This window comes from Fusarium keratoplasticum, chromosome 2, assembly GCF_025433545.1.
Source record: "Fusarium keratoplasticum isolate Fu6.1 chromosome 2, whole genome shotgun sequence".
Taxonomy (NCBI): domain Eukaryota; kingdom Fungi; phylum Ascomycota; class Sordariomycetes; order Hypocreales; family Nectriaceae; genus Fusarium; species Fusarium keratoplasticum.
The window spans coordinates 2,004,378-2,022,987 of NC_070530.1; the positions used below are offsets into that span (position 1 = coordinate 2,004,378).

Genomic DNA, 18,610 nt, shown 5'->3' on the forward strand with positions numbered 1-18,610 from the left:
AACAGATCTCCATGACATGCCGCCGCCCTGCAGTTGATGATCCTTTGTGTTGTGGCGAATCCCGTCACCTCGACAACCGTAAACGCTAAACCAGACGCGTCTCTCCACGCGAGCCTGTTGACTTCATGAACGCCACGTCGACTCGATGCCCAACAACCAGCAGGACTCTTCCATCGGAAATGGTCCACGGTCGCATTGACACTCCATTTCACTTCGATCTTCCTCATGTCCCAGCATCAAGCCGAGCGCACAATGAAAACGTGATAAATCAAAAATTACACCCCCCATGGCCCCGAAGGACAATGGAGCATGGAGCGACTCCGCGATGTGCAATGCAGGCCCTCCACGCTGATTTCCCTCCTTCTTGAGCGAGGTAAATCGGAATAAGGTAAGTATGAAGAAGAAAGAGAAAAAACAAGTAAAGGGCGAATGCGAGGCGGAGCTTTATAGATGGATTCTGCCGGGCGGTGTGCAAGGCTGATTAGGCAGCCGCCGCCAAGTCGGACCGACCCACTGACGACGCTCTCCACCTCGACCGAGTTCTTCATCTCGGCTCAGCGAGATTCATCTCGCTTCAAAGCATCTTCTTAGGTAGAAATAGACGTGCATACTTTGTGCACTCGAACTTATTCCTTATGCAATATGCACATCCCGTTCTGGAGAGGCCAAACCACGCGGCATGAAGGGTGGTCGCCGTAGTTGAGTGCATCTTAGAGGACTCAAGGGCTACTATTGTGAGAATGAGAAGAGCGTGCACTGCTAAGCTAGGTAGGGAGGCATCGGTCAAATTAACATCTACCAAGGACAGGCTTGAGAAAGGTTACCTAAAAACTATCCATGCATTTACCAGACATTATGATCATGAACCACTGACCATCATTATGATGTCTTCATATTGCCATAGGAGCATCAATAAAGGTTGTACGGCCCCAGTCCTCCAAGTTCATAAAGTAGCTCGTGCACACGTCTTGGGCGGCCGGATAGAACTCCATGTTGTTGAACCAACCCTCAGAGCCAAAATTCGACATTAAGCCGTCCCAGTAGAGCGGGATGTTGGTTGGCCCTAGTCCATCGTCGAGGCCTTGCAATAACTGCTGGATATCAAATCTACCAGAAACCCAGGGGTCAATCGTCTCGATTCGACGATAGGTCAGCATCTCGGTCTGTGAGGCTGCCCAGAGAACTCCAAGGCCTTGGCTTTTAGATAGTGGGCCGTCATCATCGCCTTCATCCCACTCTGAAATGGCAAAGTCCAATACAGCAATAAATGCTCTCCAGCCACGTTGCCGGTCACGCGCCCAGGATTCGACCACTTCATTTGGCACAAGTGAGGCAAGCTCTGAAGGCGTGACGGAGCTATGTGTGCATTCCTCGCCCGTATCAGTCCCAAATAGCTCAGAAACAGATATGTCAGCAGCCATGGTAGGGTTTGCGTAGTTGGCGAGCATGCAGCTCAAAGTTGCAATTGCGCCAAACATGGTCTCCCCCGGGGCTCCACGGTCTCCTAGATAGAATGCTACCATAACTAGGGTATGGAGTGGAAAGAGCTGAAGGTTCTTGCCGCAGCAGCCACAACGCTTTGAGAATAAACCACTGGGGAGATTGATGTCGGGAGCGAGGTCTGCCATGAATAAGGTGACGATTGAATGACAAATTGCCTGAACTGACGTGTGACAGTAGGGGTGCTTCCATTCGAACGGAATCGTGCATCTGCCCGAAGCGTAGAGTTGTCGGATGCACCTCGAATCAGCGTCCCATCGACCGCAGATGTCCACCTCTTCCCCTGGGAACCGGTTCTGCTTCTCGAAGCCTTGACATACCTCTCTTGGGCTAACCGAGGTGTGCGACCGGAGTATGTTGATCATGAGTGAGTCCAGGACTGTATGCCCAAGACCGTTCGTAAAATTCCTCCTCAAGCTGAATTCCCCCCAGAGAGAGGCCATAAGGTGATTGAGGATCAAGCAGCAGTTGTGGGCTCCATCCAAGTGTGAGGCAGCAAGGTGAAAAGGGTGTATATGCTTCAACTGATGGGGAGGCACCGCCTCTTTATCCTTTCCTTCTAAAGCACGCAAAGATCCCAGATTCCTTGCCATGATGGCAAATCCCCACGAGTCTACCTCGATCTGGTCTTGAGAACGATTTACCGCACCCGTTATCGATGATGTGGATAGCGGGACGTCGTGCTCGTCGATGCGTGAGAAACTGTTGTCTGAGAGCACCGATCTCATTGTGTCTGTAGGTGTGAGGTGGTGACGGGAAGCATCCCATGGTAACCATGTTGACTCATCCTCAATGTCCTGCTCGTTGTGATTCTCAGGCGGCGGTGACGGCACAGACTCATATTTCATGTCACTGTGGTAGTGAATACTCCATCGACAGAGCTGGGATGGTGGATCGACTGCGATGCGAGAAGCTCTGGGTGTTGATGCGTCACCGGCAGTAGCAGCCGAGTCTTCCCACGCGAGTGAACCAAGGGTCTTTGCAGCAATTTGGCCAGGAGTCCAGGTTTCAGGACCTCTACCCCAGTACTTGGCGGTCATGAAGGAATGAATCTAGAAGTCATGTAACTAGTCTGCCACGACTCTATGTTGAGAGTAAGGTCAGTCATGGTTCGATGAAACCATCCATCGTGAAATCATAACACTCACTTGCGCTCTTCCCGACCTAGTTGGAGCAGCAACTCCTGGTACTGCCCTTGGATGAAGAGGTCTGCTCTTTCCAGATGGGCTTTATCTCGTATCAGCTGGGTCGTTGGCGAAGGTTCAACTGGCTGAGAAGAAGGGGTGCGATGGCTGTCGGGGCTGTTGACTATGATGTTTGCCGGAGAGTTGTGATGAGAGACGGAAGCAAATGGTGATGGTGGACCGCCTGGGTGGATGAAATTAGCAACAAGGGCGTTGTATGGAAGATTCATGCGCAAGAAGCTAGACAGAGTAAATAATCAGCAACGGGCTTAGAAATTGTTGCTGGGAGAACTTACATGCCGCCTGCCAGTGTGGGCTCATGGCGACGTCTGAGGTCGTCTTGGAGAAAGCGCTTTAGTTTCTTCTTATCCAGCGACTTCTCACGTCCGCCTTCGACGACGGTGAGGTCAGAAGTACTTGCATCTCTCTTCCTCTTCAATTGCACCTTGACGGCCTGGGCCTTGACCTTGGAAGAAGTGCTTTTCTTGATGCCCCATTTTTTGAACTGGTACTTGTAGGCACTCGGCCTCGATGTCAAGGTTAGTACCTAGGTACTGGAAGCCAGGTTGGGATTGGGACTTACAAAGCATCAAAAGAATACTCTGACTTCATTCTGGAGGCTACTTGGTCCACGCTGTTGCCCTCAGTGTATAGCTGGATGATGGTCTCCTTCAAGTACTCCCATCGCTTGTTGTATGGAATGTGCAAGAACTTGGGGTCCGAATCCATGTTGACGAGATCAGGCTGAGGTGCGCTCCTGTACCCTGAAGGCGGGAAGTGTGTAGGTATGTAGGCGTGGATTTGAGAAAGCAGCGCAATTAAGAAGGGACCAGAAAGAGGCTGGATAAGGACAAGAGGTAATGCGCAGGGAGAAATTGTAGATGGACGGTGCTGAAGAGGAGTGCTGATCGAACGTATTGAAGAGTTTGTGGAAAGGGACTGATGAGGTTGTGGAGAGTGGTTGATGAGTTGATTAAAAAATTGTTGATGAGTTTATGGAGAGTGTTGGATGACATGAGGGGAGGCGTTAGGGGGGCTTCTTATACACCATGTCTGCCTGCCTGTGTCACGACCCATGGTTCGCCCAACATGTGTTTGCCTTTCGGCCGCCTTAGATGCCCCTGCCAAACAGAGAAGAAGGCCAAGAACTTGCAAAAGAATAGGAGCCAATTACGTCTCGATACAAAAGATGAAAAGCCAATCACAACCTGCCATTCTATATTCTCCTCTGCCGCTCGTCAGCAGGGAGGACATTGCAGATCCGAAACAAGCCACCACCTGCCTCACACCGCAACCCAAAAGATGAATGCCCAATGAACAATGCGACTCGAAGCAAGTGTGGACCGCAGCAACCCCCCCTAATTGTCACCGCGCATCTTTGTCGCATTTCGCCTCACGACAACGAGGCTTTGTCCTCTTTTGCAAAAAGTAACTGCCCATTCACCATCGAATCTGACAGCTACGTAATCAGGGTAAGAGAGAGATCGGTTGCTGTATGCCTGAAATCAAAAGAAGACTGCCCAATTGATATCTGTCTCTGGTGCATTGACCGAGCTGAAATCCTGCTAGAGTAGGGATGTTCTCGAACACGAGAGTGAGGGTGGCTTGCTGCTGGCATGAGAAGGCCATTATCGGGCGAAGAAAGTAGGCGAGGAGAAGGGCTCGAGAAACATTAAGAGGCCTGGAAATGCCATTGTTCTTTTGTTCTAATCTTTTCTTTATCCATATTCTCCAGCATCCTATCATCACCATCGCGTTCCCCACCATCCTTCCTTTCCTCCCTCACTTGCCATCTACAGCCAACATGGACCCTCAGACACACAACTCAGGAAGCAATGAGTATGTCACGGCTGTGGATACACCCTCTTGCTAACTTGTGCAAGCATCATTGTCTCCAGCGGGGCCAAGGATGATACGTCCAGCATGAGATGCCGCCGAGGCTCCCTTCCACCTGAAGGTGATGCTGTCCCTCGTGGCAGCGTTTCTGGTGGTCGTTCCCAGGCTGAGATGGACCTCGAACTCTTTGGAGTAGGGTCTCAGTTTGATGGGTTAGTCTGACCCTTGCTCGCCCCTAATATCTGACCCATCCAATGCTAATAGACAGACACCTACAGAGTTGATACAAAGACTCTGTAGCCCACTCTATGGGCTTTTTGCATGATGTGGAACACAATAGGCCACTATGCCAGCGGCAAAAGTAGAAGATACCTTCTGCTAATGCAGAGGCCTTTTGGGCCATGTATGCTGCTCAACACACTACGACATCATTTGCTTTCAGGGACTCGATTTAATGCACCTGATGGAGGTATGATTTATGAGATTATCAAGTGGGGAACTGGGTTTAGGTTTCAAGAGATGGTTGGATACTAGTTACTATGTAGAGGCGCCTAGGTAATAGACTGTTGTCAAAGTTAAATAGAACCTACTGGTATAGGGAACGAATGAAACTGCTCCTTTTGAAACTCAAATTGTATAATCAGTCCCCAAGCCCTTGCCCATCTCCGTTTAGTCCAGAGATCAAGTCATTTGATATTTGCACTCGTTCTGGGCGTGAGATAGAGGCTAATTTGGATGGGCCGCTCCCAGGAAGAGAAAGGGACAGACTGGTTCGACTGTGGTCGAGAAAAGCAAGCTGATTGTTGGAGAATCGGGCGTGTGTATACCTGCGCACAGAGTTAATCACCAACTCATTCATACCTACTCGCATGGTGTCTATTCGTTATATCCGAGGTAGGTTGTCAGCTAGTGCAATATCCCAAGATGAAACATGATTGCCAAGGTAGCATGGCACCTCGGCCATGATCAATAGCATACACTACTATACCTGGCTTTGTCTGGAGTGATTGTACCGGTTCAAGGTGAGGGGGCCGGTTGCATGTCTCATTCCTGCAGTAACGCAACGGCATGTTCATGCCCCTCGCGCCTCAACAAGATCAATCGACGGTGTTGCCATGCCCGTTTAAACATTGGCCCACTGATGGGGTCCTTTTACTATCCCTTTTATGACATCTACGGCCTTGCAGATCTACCACCCAAGCTATCTGCAGCAATGGCCTGTAACCTTGCCTCGTCAACCTTTGGCAGCTCATGCTCGCCCTTCTCTGTCGGCGGTGGTAGGAATCCAACTGCAACCAGATACGCCAAGTACATGCCAAGGATATCCATATCAAGTGTGCTCGGAGAAGATTTTGCATCCCGACTCTCGTTCCCTTCATCATATGACCGCAGAGCTGCTACGGCATTGCTATCATCCAACTCGGGAGCAATGGTGTTTGCGGGCAGGTTACCCACCGCAAAGTGGAACAGCGGGAGCAGAGCGTGTTCCTCCTTGCTATCGTCACTTGTGTAGTCGATGACCTTGGTGCACCACTCCTGGTATGGTACCTTGGGCACGCCATATCCATAGAGCTCGAGGGCACCCATCCACTCATTCAGTCTTAAGCGTGGGTGACTGGTGACCTGAGCCACGCCCAGTGATTGCTCAGTAGTAGCGGAGAGATGGAACGCTGCGGCAACGACGATACGGCTGATCTGCGTAACAGGGACTGCATTGAGCGTGTTTGCAATGTCAGGGCGCGCTCCCACCTGCAAGCAGCCCTTCCATAGGCGGACCAGGAAGTCGTCCATGACGGAAATGCCCGATGCTGAATCGCCTGTGATGTATCCGGGTCGGATAATGGCTCCTACAAGGCCCCTCCGCCCGGCTTCGCGAATGACAAACTCGCTCGCCCACTTGGACTGGCCATAGCCTGTGCCAAGGCCCTTACGGCTGCCCTCAAGGTCATCAGCCTCAGGCACGCCAGTCTCGACATCTCGAGAGAGCTGCACGTAGTGGTCATTGTCTAGCGTCGAGGTTGAGCTGACGAATGCTAGTCGCTTGGGCTTCCCTGTCGAGCAAAGTCGGATACAGTCTAGCGTGCTCAGCACATTGGCCGCCCGCATGCTGGAGTACGGCAGCATCCAGTTGACCTGGGCGCCGTTGTGGATGACTAGGTCTACCGTATTGGAGAGGTGATCCCATGTCTCCTCGAGCAGGCCGAGGCGTGGCTTGGATATATCTCCCACCACAACTTGAAGTCTGTTTGTGCTCGTCCAGCTTGGGGACCACAAGCCGTAGGCCTTTGTTGCCGCCTCGACGCGTGCCAAGCCTGCCGCTGCATCCTTGGCTCTGACGTGCGCGATTACATGCGCTCTCCTAGGGCCATCGAGGAGCTCGTGTAGGACATAGGAGCCGAGGAAGCCTGTCGCACCAGTCAAAAGCACCGTGGGCCCAGCCTCTGTGTAACTCTGAGGCCCGGGTGCTTGCGGGATGGACTCGGGAAGCTGAGACGCTAGATCCCTCGCATCCGCGGCGTATGCCTCGTCCTCCGTGGTGCCATCTCCGATAAGAGGCATCGCGTCCAGTCGCAGGCCAATGGGGTCCTGGGCTCTGTCGATCTCCGCGGCGAGGGCTTCGAGAGTCTGCGACCGGAAAATAACATTGACTGGCACATCAATATCCTTCCACTCCTTCTTGAGGCGGAAAAACATCTGTTGTGCAAGGATTGAGTGGCCGCCTTCATCAAAGAAGTTGGATCCAGGCACAAACATACGTGCAGTGCGGTTAGGGAGAGCTGATGCCCATATTTTGGCCAGTCGAGCTTGAGTGTCGGTCATGCTGGCAATCACTGACGAAGCCCTCCTTTTGGCGACTTGAAGAAGATCTGCTTCGTCGGGGAAGGGGAGCGCGGGCTTGTCAATCTTGCCGTTCGGATTCAAGGGCATTCGGGCTAGAGGAATAAACATGCTGGGAACAGCGTACTTGGGAACCTTGGCCGCTAGGAACTTCTTGCAGTCGTCAGACAACAGCTTGAATCGTCTGAGCATTCCGGCCATGGTCTCGTAGGCGATTTCCTGCTCGATGGCTTCCCCATCGTCATGGGGTTGGAGGTGCTGGAACCACCGCTTCGTCTCTGGGAAAAAGTACGTGACAAGTGTCTGCTCCTCGTCCTTGTCTCTTCGAACAACTGTGACGTTTTCACGTACGAATGGGTGCCGGGGCAAATTGATGTCGATCTCGCCCAGCTCTATCCGGAAGCCGCGGATCTTGACTTGAAAATCAATCCGGCCTGTACACTCGACACTTCCGTCGGGGCGGATCCGGCCAAGATCACCAGTTCGGTACAGACGGTCTCGCGGACCCTTGTAATGGGGGAGGTTCTGGTGCTTGTCCTGCTGTGCCCACTTGGCAGGGTCAACAAACCAGTTGGGAACGAACTTGGACTGGTTGAGTTCTGCTGTCCTGTCGTCATCGCCGAGGTATCCCTCGGCCAAACCTCCAGCCCTGATCCATAGCTCGCCTTGCTCGCCTTCTTCGCACAGTTTGTGTCTGTCCTCACAGTCAACGACCAAGAGCTGAACATCCTTCATGCCTTGGCTAACCGGAATGATATCCGGCACGGACTCGAGAAAAGCCGGATCCTTGGCTTTTCTCAGGACCTCGAAAAAGGGCGCTGCGCGTTGCGACTCGGTCGATCCAAAGAGGTTTATGACGGTGGTGTTGGGCGCGAGATCGTGTAGCTTCTTGCAGTCCTTTTTGGTGAGAAGATCTCCGACAAAGAAGGCATTCCGAAGAGAATGGAACTGAGTTGTGGCACCACCAACAAGGATCTAGCCCATGGCAGGAGTCAAATGAGTGACGGTGGTCTTGTGTTCATGCATCCATTCGGCTAACAATCCGTACGTGATGACCTCAGCTGGAGGGACGACTATCACGGCACCCAGAAAGAGCGGCGTGAAAATGTCTCTTTGGATCGGATCATGGGCAATGCCGGAGAGCATGGTGAATCTGTCCCGCTCCGAAAGGCCAAACCTCTCTGCCATCTAGGGGAAGTAGTAGGTGAGCGAGTAATGACGCCCCTGAACGCCCTTCGGCCTACCCTCGCTGCCGCTCGTATAGCTCAGGGTAGGGATGGAATCGGGACCGACAACGACGCTGGGATCTTGCTCCCTGCAGGACGCCTGAGCTGCCAGGCAGTCTTGGCCGTCGAGATGACCGCCACTCAACTCACCACTGTCGGAAAGATGCAGGGCTGGAATGACAGACTTGAGGTCTAGGGTGTTGGCGATGAAGTCTTCAGCGAGCTCCGAGTCTTAATAACACATGTCCTGTCGGGCACACGCTTCGCATTGGATGCGAATATCTCGTGAATGTTTAGGCACCAGGTGAGCGATGTGTTGTGTTATGCCGTAGACATAGAATAAAATACCCCCACGATCATCGCCCCAGTGTAGGTCACTTGTTGGGTCTGGGAGCAAGGAGCCCCGGTCGCTAGGCAGTGGCGACATGTTGGGCAAGCAAGCAAGCGAGCAAGCAAGGCGGGCAAAATCAAATCCGAGGAACTCAAGCAAGATTTTCTCACATCGGGATTTGTTTTCGTGTGGTTTAGCACTCGAGGTAGCTTATGTAATTAGCAGATAGTTAGAGTCATTGGTAGTTCCGATATCTGTGGAGGGTATCCCACAAATCTACTTTCCCCTAGAGACGTTCAAGACAGAAAGCGATGCCTCTTCACATGCGACACTGAAACACAAGAGAAGCCCCCCCCACAGGACAGAAGATGGCCATCCCCTATAGCTACCGACCCTGTCTGAATAATAATGCCACTGACCTTTTGAAATAGGTCACCCGCCACAATGACAAAGAATAGAATCCCAATAAGAACACAGCTGGGTCTGTATAAGACAGCTTATCCCGTGATAGCGGTAATAAAATGAATGCTTGAAACGCAGATATACCTCAAGATTCCAGTTTCCAAATGAGATTGAAAGCCAGGCACTGTAATAAATATCTATTGTAAAACAATCCTATCCAATGCGTAGGGCTCACACTCAGCAATCATGGTCCCCGCGGGGATAGTCACAGGTATGAATGACCCTGCATAGTCGGGATTCTCACTCGGCATCACCAAGCACTTTCCACCGGCTGTCTCGTCGCCATTCAGCCATCGTAAAGCCTGAAGCTCTCCTCGCTCTTTGTTGGAAACCTTCATTTCCCAAAAATGCAGAATTCCCGTAAAGGGCTTGGCTGGATCAGGTGAAGAAAAGATCACCTGAAACCCCTCGCCGACGAGAAGAAAACGGGACTGGCAAAGGTGAATCACCATGCCATATCCAGGGCCAGGCTTTCCGTGGACACCGGCCCTCTCGATCTTGAAGTTCCAGCCCGCAATGGAGGCATGAATGGAAGGGGATGGATCGGTCCCATTAGGTGACAGGTCGTCGAAAAAGAAACCTACGCTCGAGTTTGGCCTGCTGTAACTGGCCAACAATAGAGCTTCCACCTCTTTTAGTAGTCCGTAGTGTTTCTTGAAGGCATTCTCTTTAGGATCGAGAGTGTCAATTCCAAAAGGGGCTGTCCCAATGGCCTGATGAGACCCCAAGGCATGCCATATTCGCCTGGCGCCGTACTCGTCTCGGCGCTGCTCTGGTATAAACAACGCTTGGTTGTTACGCCGGTATTTGCGGCAGATACCTGCGTAGTCGGAAACATAGATATCTGGGGAGATAAAGTCCAGGGTTGGACTGAAACGCTTCCATAGGCCAAGGACCTTGACCACCGCGCCTCCGGATGGGTATTCTCCTGGTACGTCTCCACCAGTCACAGGCGTGGGCAATTGTAGATCTGCCTCGTCTCCGGCACTGAGCCAAGCGTTGGTGTAGAAGGGGAGCGAGTAGGCAGCCTTTCCCGCTGCAGCCACAGTCTCAACATACTTGGCAAAGTGATATGCCATAAACAGCTCATCTGCTATTGTGTTGGGACCGAACACCGACCCCCAGGGGTCATGGGAAGAAATGTGGCGGTCTTTGAAGCCCCCCAACTCTGTTCTCAAAGTGATTTCGAGGTCACCCCAGTCCTCACGCAAGTAGTCAACCAGGTCCTTAGGCACTGGGGACGTGAACACTCTGTTAGCCAGCGAAGAGTGGTCGCGGGAGCCCCCAAGAAGTCCAGGCTCGTTCTCAACCTGAACCATGATGACAGTAGAATGCTCTTGATCGACTTGCTTAAGATGTTGCATCAATTTCGTAAATGCTTTGGCGTCGGCTGACACAAGTTCAGAAGACAGAGGCGAGAGAGTGTGGGTGATATCCACACCACCGGATGCGTTTTTCACCAGCGCTGGGGGGAAACGTGTTGGATTCGTCTTGACCCATGACGGTGTGTACGTCGAAGCACCTAGTTCATATGTGTTAGTGACTACCCACTGGTGAAACCAAGCTGAGGACGAACCGTTCTTGTATGCCCCAAACCAGAGAAGAATCAAGTGAAGCCCATGTCTGCGAGCCGCCTGGATCGAGAGATCGAGCTGCTCGAAGTCAAACTTGCCCTCCTCAGGTTCAATCTGCTCCCAACCGACTGAGCCAAGCAAAGTGTTGATATTGGCTTCCACCATGGTGGGCCACACGCGTTCCATGTATTCTGCACTTGAAAGTGACGAGTTCTGCAGCTCGGCTCCCCTGACAAGGAAAGGCTTCCCGCTGACTTGAAGCCATTTTCTTGAGGGGTAGTCTTCCGAAACGCACAGTTTGACTGTCATTTTCGAGGATTCTTGGGTGGTGATACTTACAAGTCCGTGGTGAAAATATTTGAGTGCGTTGATAGACTTGCCGTCTTTTCTCTCATTATTCATCGCTATTCGGTATAGCTGAGCACGAAAAGACTTTAGCCGGGATCAACCGCTCTGGCTGAATTTCATGCATAGATATTGCAGCAAGGTTCAGCTGTGGTTGATCAGATTTCGCATTAAGCCAATCGCAGTGTTTACGGCTGCTAGTCCGACGAGTTGGCAGCCACGAAGGATTACAGTAGGGCCAATGAGCGGGTTTACGGATTTGATCGGTCCTTGGGGAACAGCTGGAGTAATGGGCTGAGAGCAGTCCCTGGGATTCGTAGTACAAGGGCTATGATCACCCGAGGCCATACGGCCTTGTTATCGGCAACCCCGCAAGCAGACATGTTTCGGGAGAAAGAAGTGCGAGACAGACTAATGATGGACACTTTGGTCTTGATATGGGCATCTTGCTGCTAGCATTGCTCTTCTTGTACACGGGTCGGTTAACCCCTCTGACCAGATGTCTGATCAAAACTGACAAGATGACTCTGTTTACGCACAATGGATAGCTCATGGGACGGTCGTGCGAGCTGGATTTTCCTCCCAGGCTATGGCGGCACCCGAAACCCTGGCAGTATTGTTCTCTTCCGACGCCAGTTCCGTCTTCCCAGTCAACTCTCCACCTTCAGCATCTCCGTTACCGCCGATACTCGCTACAGTCTCTTCGTCAATGGACACTGCATCAGCGTCGGCCCTTGCAAAGGCACTCCGTCTCACTTTGGTTATCAGATTGAACCTTGACGCTGATCTGCTCAGCGCCGCTTTATGTGATATCGTCGATAATTCTTGGCGTCCGCCCAGGAGATCAGGGCTTCAGAGTGGCCCAGGTAAATCTAGCACCGAAACTTGTCGAGGTAGCAATAGGAGTGGTTGCGACGCCATACGGGCCGATCATGGGAAGTTGGGGTCCTTTGGGGTCTAGTACAGAGCAGAGTCGGTCGCAGCGGATTCTTTTACGCGTTGAAGCACCAAAAGACATATTGGTGAAGCTTGCGGTGCGAGGCGTTTCCGAGTTCTCTCCCCTAAGATTCCGGGGCGCGTTTGAGGACGAAATCGAACTCCCCTAAGACAATCTTTGTTCATGTGAATCTCATGCATGCATCATCCTGTAGGAAGGATCCCCTATGATTCTAGCTCAGTTGCTAGCTTGTCTGAATGACAGTTAAAGAAATAGAGGGCTGTTGTCACTCTCACATAATTACTGAGCTTCTGTTTGAACATGAGCAAGCACAACTTAGTTGCTCCTCAGGATTTACGCTGACCCCCTCAGGACGAGTCACTAACATCTTGTGCTATTCGGTCACCTGCATATGCATTCATGCAGCTTGCCCTCATTCCTAGGCCACCCCTTGGTCTCTTTATAAACTTGCCCCGCCTTCAGGATCAGTTTACCCGAGTGGTGGGCTGTTCTGTTTAGCCGGACGGTTATTTGCCCTTTCTTAAAGCGGTGACTTCGTTGAGGCGATTCAGAGACAGCTCAAGTTCTTTTATACGTATTTCACCCAAACACTGCCCCTCTTTCGCCCAGAAAAATACTGGCATCGTTTGTATTTATTGGTAAAGCATGGGCGAGAATAACCCTATTATTCCCGGCTTCGCGCCGGATCCTTCGGTTGTCCGTATCGACGACACTTTCTATCTTGTCAACTCGAGCTTTCATATATTTCCTGGCCTGCCCATCTTTGCTTCAAAGGATCTTGTCTCCTGGGAACATATTGGTGCGTTGTCATCTCATTCAGGTCCTATCTCGTGGGTACGAAGCAATGGTTACTGACTGTTGTAGGCAACGCCATCAACCGGCCGTCCCAGCTTTCCCTGGCGGCAGCTACCACACGGCTTCACAAGCTAGAAGGCCCTCCCAGCGATGTAATTGTTGAAACAGGAGGCCTCTGGGCTCCAACCATTCGCCATCATCGTGGGAGGACGTATATCATCTGCACAAACGTTTGTCACCTGGACCCAGAGCTAAAGCCCAGCGAGGAGCCGCCGCATCCTTCCGAGCTTGTCGGGACAAAGAACTTTATCATCTTCACCGATGATATCGCGTCTGACCGGTGGAGTGACCCGGTCTATGTGGACTTCTGGGGTATTGATCCGGACCTCTTTTTTGAGGATGACGGTCGGGTCTTTATCGCTGGATGTTTATGGAGCAAGGATCTTGTAGAGGAACCCACCATCCACGGTATTGAGATCAATATCGATACCGGCGAGCATCTTGCGCCCCCGAGGCTCATGTGGACTGGCTCAAGCAAGATCACGCCCGAGGGCCCTCACATCTACAAGCGAGACGGTTGGTACTACCTCCTCATTGCCGAGGGCGGAACATTCGAAGGCCATCAGATTTCGGCTGCCCGCTCTAGAGACCTCTGGGGACCTTACGAGGACTGTCCTAACAACCCCGTTCTGGCACCATGCCCCGGGAGTAGTGGCTACAAGTACATCCAGCACAACGGCCATGGAGACCTGGTCCAGGATACAAAGGGTAACTGGTGGCTCGTGTGCCTAGCTGTTCGAAAGGACCAGCAGGGACGATACGGAATGGGCCGTGAAACCTTCCTGACGCCAGTCCAATGGCCTACCGGAGATTCGTGGCCGGTGATTCAGCAACCCATTGAGTCTTTTCCCGCTATGGGTAAACAGGATAACATTCCTTCTCGTCTGAATCCCACGGTTGATTTGGTCTACCTACGCGACCCAGACCTCAGCGCCTATCAAATCAGTGATGATGCTCAACAGGTCACCATCCAAGCATCTTCGACAGATCTCTCCGAACCCTCGGCTGCCGTGTCCTTCGTGGGCCGAAGAAAACGCTCTCTTCACGGAGAAGATCGTGCGGTTCTCGCTATAGGCCAGGCGGAATCTTCGTCTTCGGTGATCGCGGGTCTGGCTTGCTTCAAGGACGAACACCGCTATGCAAGAGTCTTCTATGACTTTTCCGACCATTCTATTCACTTTGAAGTCAAGAACGCCGGGAGAGCCAAGGCCATATGTAATCGTACCCAAGTCGCCTCGCCGAAGGATATGGGAAATCCAACAGGCGCCTTTGACATTCACTTCAGGTTGATGTACTCGGAGTCAAACCTTGATTTCACGTGGATGACTGAGCACCCTGAGGCAGGAGACACCGGCTGGGTGTTGGCTGGCAATATTGATATCTTGGATCTGACAGATCGGGACTTTACTGGTCCTTGTGTGGGTGTCTTCGCCACGAACAAGAAAGGGGACGCCAGTCACGAGTGCACCTTTACGGATATTTCAATCTGTATAAAACAGACGTTTGATTAGTACGCTTCGTCATTATATAAGTATCACTTCACATTATTAGACCAGAACATCTTGCTACTGCTCTGTTGGTTTTGGTGAGAAGAGCTACCCGTATAGGAGTAGGGTTATCGACTTCTGGCGTGATTGACATGCTGGCTGACCTCCTGAGCTCAAGAGTACAGCATACTCGTCCTTGTTAGATGCTGTCTATAACTTATGGGAAAACTCAAGGTGCGCCCCGTTGAGAGGAAATCAAAGGTGCCTGAAAGTCGACCCTCTCCGAGCTGCTGGCTGAAGGATTCAGCTTCCCCGTGGGACTAGCTTTCGTTCCCTTGATCTGTAGAATACCCGCCCCATGGGATTTCTTCCGGACAAGGAATCGGGAAGAGTGACGTGGTTGGTTGTCAGGGGTAATCATTCTCTGTAGGCTGGACAGTGAGTATCAGTGTATTGCGCCCTCGTTGCTTCGGTACAAAGTTGAGCGAGGTTGTACATGCGCCACTAGATGAACGGAATATGTGAGCTGAGCAGGTTCACCCACTGTCCTCAATTATTATCATTTAGGCTCATTTACTCGGCTCCAAGGGAGTCTATCTCCCGCAACAGCTACTTGCTCCCCCGCGAGATGGCGCAACCTTGCGAATGCAGAGTCTGGGGTCCCTGTCAATCCTCTAGCAGGGGACTCAACTGCAGTCTGAGGCCCGGATCACTCAATCAGCAATCTTTGCCCTCTCTGATTCATCTGTACACGATGTGATGGCATCCCTATCTAGGCGAGGGGCATGAGCCGGCCAACAGTTGAGCCTTGACTCGGCATTCGGCATAGCTAACGTCCAATATGACGCATCACACGGTATAAAATACTTTTGCCTGCTCAGCCTCCATGTCAAAGCCCCTCCCCAAATCCCCGGATTTCATTCAACCCCTGTCAAGAGGTGCCCACCCCAGCAGGCGGAAACTACGCGATTGGGTAGCATGAATCAACAGCAGCAGACTACATCCCATCATCTCAGAGGTGCCTGATACGAATAAACGAAAATTCAAGTCGCCTTAACAACGGTATCTTCTAGCGTGCGCACACTCTCAAGTTAGTGGGCAGCTGTGTCGTCAGCTGTGGAGTAGAACATTGATTATTCCGTGATGTAGAGGCTATCTTATTTAATTTGAATGCTACAGTATATCTGAGACAGCCCATCTTATGCAAGGAACTAAAGAATCAAGGTGGCAGGGAACTTCAAGGGAGACTATTTCCGTTTAGGTACCGGGTATAAAAGGGACTTGACCCGTTTCTCTTGAAGAGCCAAGGCTTCTTTAAACACCTTCTTTTGCCCCCCGTCTATATCCCGGCCTCTTGGCTCATCCCTTTCCTAGGCAGTGACTCAGATCTCTTTGACAAGCCATGTTCTCCCTCACAGTTTGGACAGCCTGGCTTACCTTGGCACCATATACCACCGGCGTGACAACCCCTTTCGATTCCACATGCTCCACCATCTCCTCAGACCTACAGTTGGAGAATACAACCGTCTGATCCTCCGAGTATGTAACCTCAGGGACGAACTTGACCATCGAAGGCCTGGACCCGTCCTGCGGCGCGGCGTGGCAGGTAGTCACTGCAGACATGCGCCGTATCGCCCTCACAGTCAAGACTTCTCCCAGCAGCGAGATAAGTATGGAGGCTTGGATGCCACGGAACTGGACCGGTAGATTTCTGAGTGTTGGCAACGGGGGACTGGGAGGATGTCAGTTGTATGCCCTAATAAACACGGCAACGTCCAGCTAACAATGCCAATACAGGTATCTCGTATGGAGACATGGCTTACACTATGACTCAGGGGTTCGCATCGGCCGGTGCAAACAACGTATGGGCATCGGAAGCGCCAGGCTTTTACTGAGACTAACTACATCTCTAGGTTCACAACAGAACAACGGTCAAAACGCTACTCAACAGCACGGAGCCGACTGCTGACTTTGCATATCGATCGTGAGTGAAACTGTCTCCAAGGCGTCTCCACCAGAGTCTGACTCGATCTTTAGTGTACACACTGGCGTTGTTGTCGGGAAAAAGATCACCGAAATATTCTATGGCCAACCCTATACCAGGTCGTACTATTTTGGCTGCTGCTCTGGGGGGCGACAGGGTTTCAAGGAGGCGCAAGACTTCCCGACCGACTTTGACGGTATCGTCGCCGGGGCTCCAGCGCATGCCATGGGCAACCTGACCTCCTGGGCTGGACATTTTTACCCACTCACTGGCAACGTCACTAGCCCCAGGTTTGTGCCCAAGGCCATGTGGCCCCTCATTCAGCGAGATGTGTATAGTCAGTGTGATGGTCTCGACGGAGTTGTTGATGGAGTTATTGAAACTGCAGAGTGTTGTCACTACGACCCGAGCGGCCTCGTTTGCAAAGGTGGGCAGACAAAAGTCTGCCTCACTGAGGGACAGGCAGAAACCGTCAGAAAGATCTATAGCCCTCTCCTTGACAACCACGGCAGCTTTGTCTACCCCGCCATGAACCCCGGCTCCGAGGACAACACGGCGTCCATATGGTTCAGTGGCGCCCCTGTATCCTTGTCATGCGAGCTGATTCGACACATATACCTCAAGGAACCAGAATGGGACCCAGCCACGCTCAACTCGTCAGACTATCCATACTTCTGGGCCAAGAACCCTTTGGGCTCAACGCGTGGAATGGTGATCTAAGCCCTTTCTGCAACCGAGGTGGAAAGGTCATTACGTACCACGGCCAGATGGACTCGGTGATTACGTGTAGAATTTCGGAGACGTACTATGAGCATGTCTCCAGGTCCATGCAGTCTTCTCTGAAGGAGCTAGACGAGTCCTATCGCTTCTTCGGAATCGGTGGTATGAATCACTGTGCTCTGGGTCCAGGGGCATGGAACTTTGGACAGTCAGGTCCTACCGCACACATGGACGCCGACCACAATGTCCTCGCGGCCATAGTACGCTGGGTAGAGCAGGGCATCGCACCCGAGACGCTCACGGGGACAAAATACATCAACGATACGACCAGTCTAGGCGAGGAGTTTCAGCGCAAGCATTGCCGCTATCCATTACACAACGTCTACCGAGGGGGCGATTCGAGGGATCCAGAGGCCTGGAGTTGTGTAGAGTAATTCCGGGGTATGAACATGAGCCTGTAGAGCTGTCTAGTATAATGGCGAGCTGAAGCATGATTAATATCGATCTGCTTGATGGCGGCCTAGGCCTTTGGTGCTTTGAGATCTTCCAGGGCACTCTTTTGATCGAGGTTGATCTAAAGTAACTATAACAAATCTTTTTCACTTTCCGTGCATTATTTTATCTGAGACACACTCAGCTGAGATGGCCACTCAGACTGTTGTCAGGTTCCAGGCCATGAGGCCAAATGCTTTGAAATATGCAGCAACTTGATGCCGTCTTTTTTTTACTCGGTAACTTGATATAAATTTTAATAGGCTCATAGTCTAGATTTGATATTAAAGATCAAGTTGGGGTTTGAGTCTGAATATATCAATCCTCTACGCCAAGGGTTGTCTCATTGATAGTTAAATATCGGATGTGATACGGATCAAGTGCCAGCGCCAACGGGAATGAGACTAAATGCCAATCAATTCAATAAAAACGATTTTTGATGTATTATAGTATGGCCCATTCTCTACTGTTGGCGTCACCTGCAGTCTTGATGGTTGTGTGCATCATCCTTCACGTCCATTCTCGTGATCCTCTAGGGTGGCTAACAGCCTGCCGAGATGTATTCTAAGCTAATTAACCCTGTTTGCAACTTGCATTTTGGGGTCATGTATCTGTTTATGGAAACGAAACCTGAGACAAACAATGCAGAACTGAAACACAGCGCACCAAGTTGCCTTTGTCTTGTATGCTATGCACAGGAGCTAAGCCATGTATATGTGCAGCTTGAATTTCACAGACAAAGGTGACTGCGCTGTCTGTCAGCAGTCATGGCACACGTCAGCATTACTGCGTCTACGCTGCATTCACGATGCATTTGC

General features: G+C 51.5%; 5 protein-coding genes across 5 annotated transcripts; 2 read left to right on the plus strand and 3 right to left on the minus strand.

Moving 5' to 3' along the window:
* Positions 1-890: 890 nt before the first annotated feature.
* NCS57_00254300 (Clr5 domain-containing protein) lies at positions 891-3,413 on the minus strand (the record flags this gene model as incomplete). Its single annotated transcript, XM_053052572.1, has 4 exons — positions 891-2,517; positions 2,649-2,924; positions 2,981-3,211; positions 3,268-3,413. The coding sequence occupies 4 exons, from the start codon at positions 3,411-3,413 to the stop codon at positions 891-893; spliced, it is 2,280 nt and encodes a 759-aa protein (XP_052917818.1).
* A 2,280-nt stretch (positions 3,414-5,693) lies between these two features.
* NCS57_00254400 (Alpha-aminoadipate reductase) lies at positions 5,694-8,504 on the minus strand (the record flags this gene model as incomplete). The annotated part of the gene is made up of 2 exons (XM_053052573.1): positions 5,694-8,306; positions 8,364-8,504. The coding sequence occupies 2 exons, from the start codon at positions 8,502-8,504 to the stop codon at positions 5,694-5,696; spliced, it is 2,754 nt and encodes a 917-aa protein (XP_052917819.1).
* Positions 8,505-9,514: 1,010 nt separating this feature from the next.
* Positions 9,515-11,116, minus strand: NCS57_00254500 (uncharacterized protein; the record flags this gene model as incomplete). The annotated part of the gene is made up of 2 exons (XM_053052574.1): positions 9,515-10,899; positions 10,954-11,116. 2 exons carry the CDS (start codon positions 11,114-11,116, stop codon positions 9,515-9,517), a joined length of 1,548 nt encoding a protein of 515 aa, XP_052917820.1.
* Positions 11,117-12,899: 1,783 nt separating this feature from the next.
* On the plus strand, positions 12,900-14,620 carry NCS57_00254600 (GH43-C2 domain-containing protein; the record flags this gene model as incomplete). The annotated part of the gene is made up of 2 exons (XM_053052575.1): positions 12,900-13,053; positions 13,119-14,620. 2 exons carry the CDS (start codon positions 12,900-12,902, stop codon positions 14,618-14,620), a joined length of 1,656 nt encoding a protein of 551 aa, XP_052917821.1.
* A 1,597-nt stretch (positions 14,621-16,217) lies between these two features.
* Positions 16,218-17,734, plus strand: NCS57_00254700 (Carboxylic ester hydrolase; the record flags this gene model as incomplete). Its single annotated transcript, XM_053052576.1, has 5 exons — positions 16,218-16,338; positions 16,394-16,458; positions 16,510-16,580; positions 16,634-17,151; positions 17,205-17,734. The coding sequence occupies 5 exons, from the start codon at positions 16,218-16,220 to the stop codon at positions 17,732-17,734; spliced, it is 1,305 nt and encodes a 434-aa protein (XP_052917822.1).
* Positions 17,735-18,610: the final 876 nt, after the last annotated feature.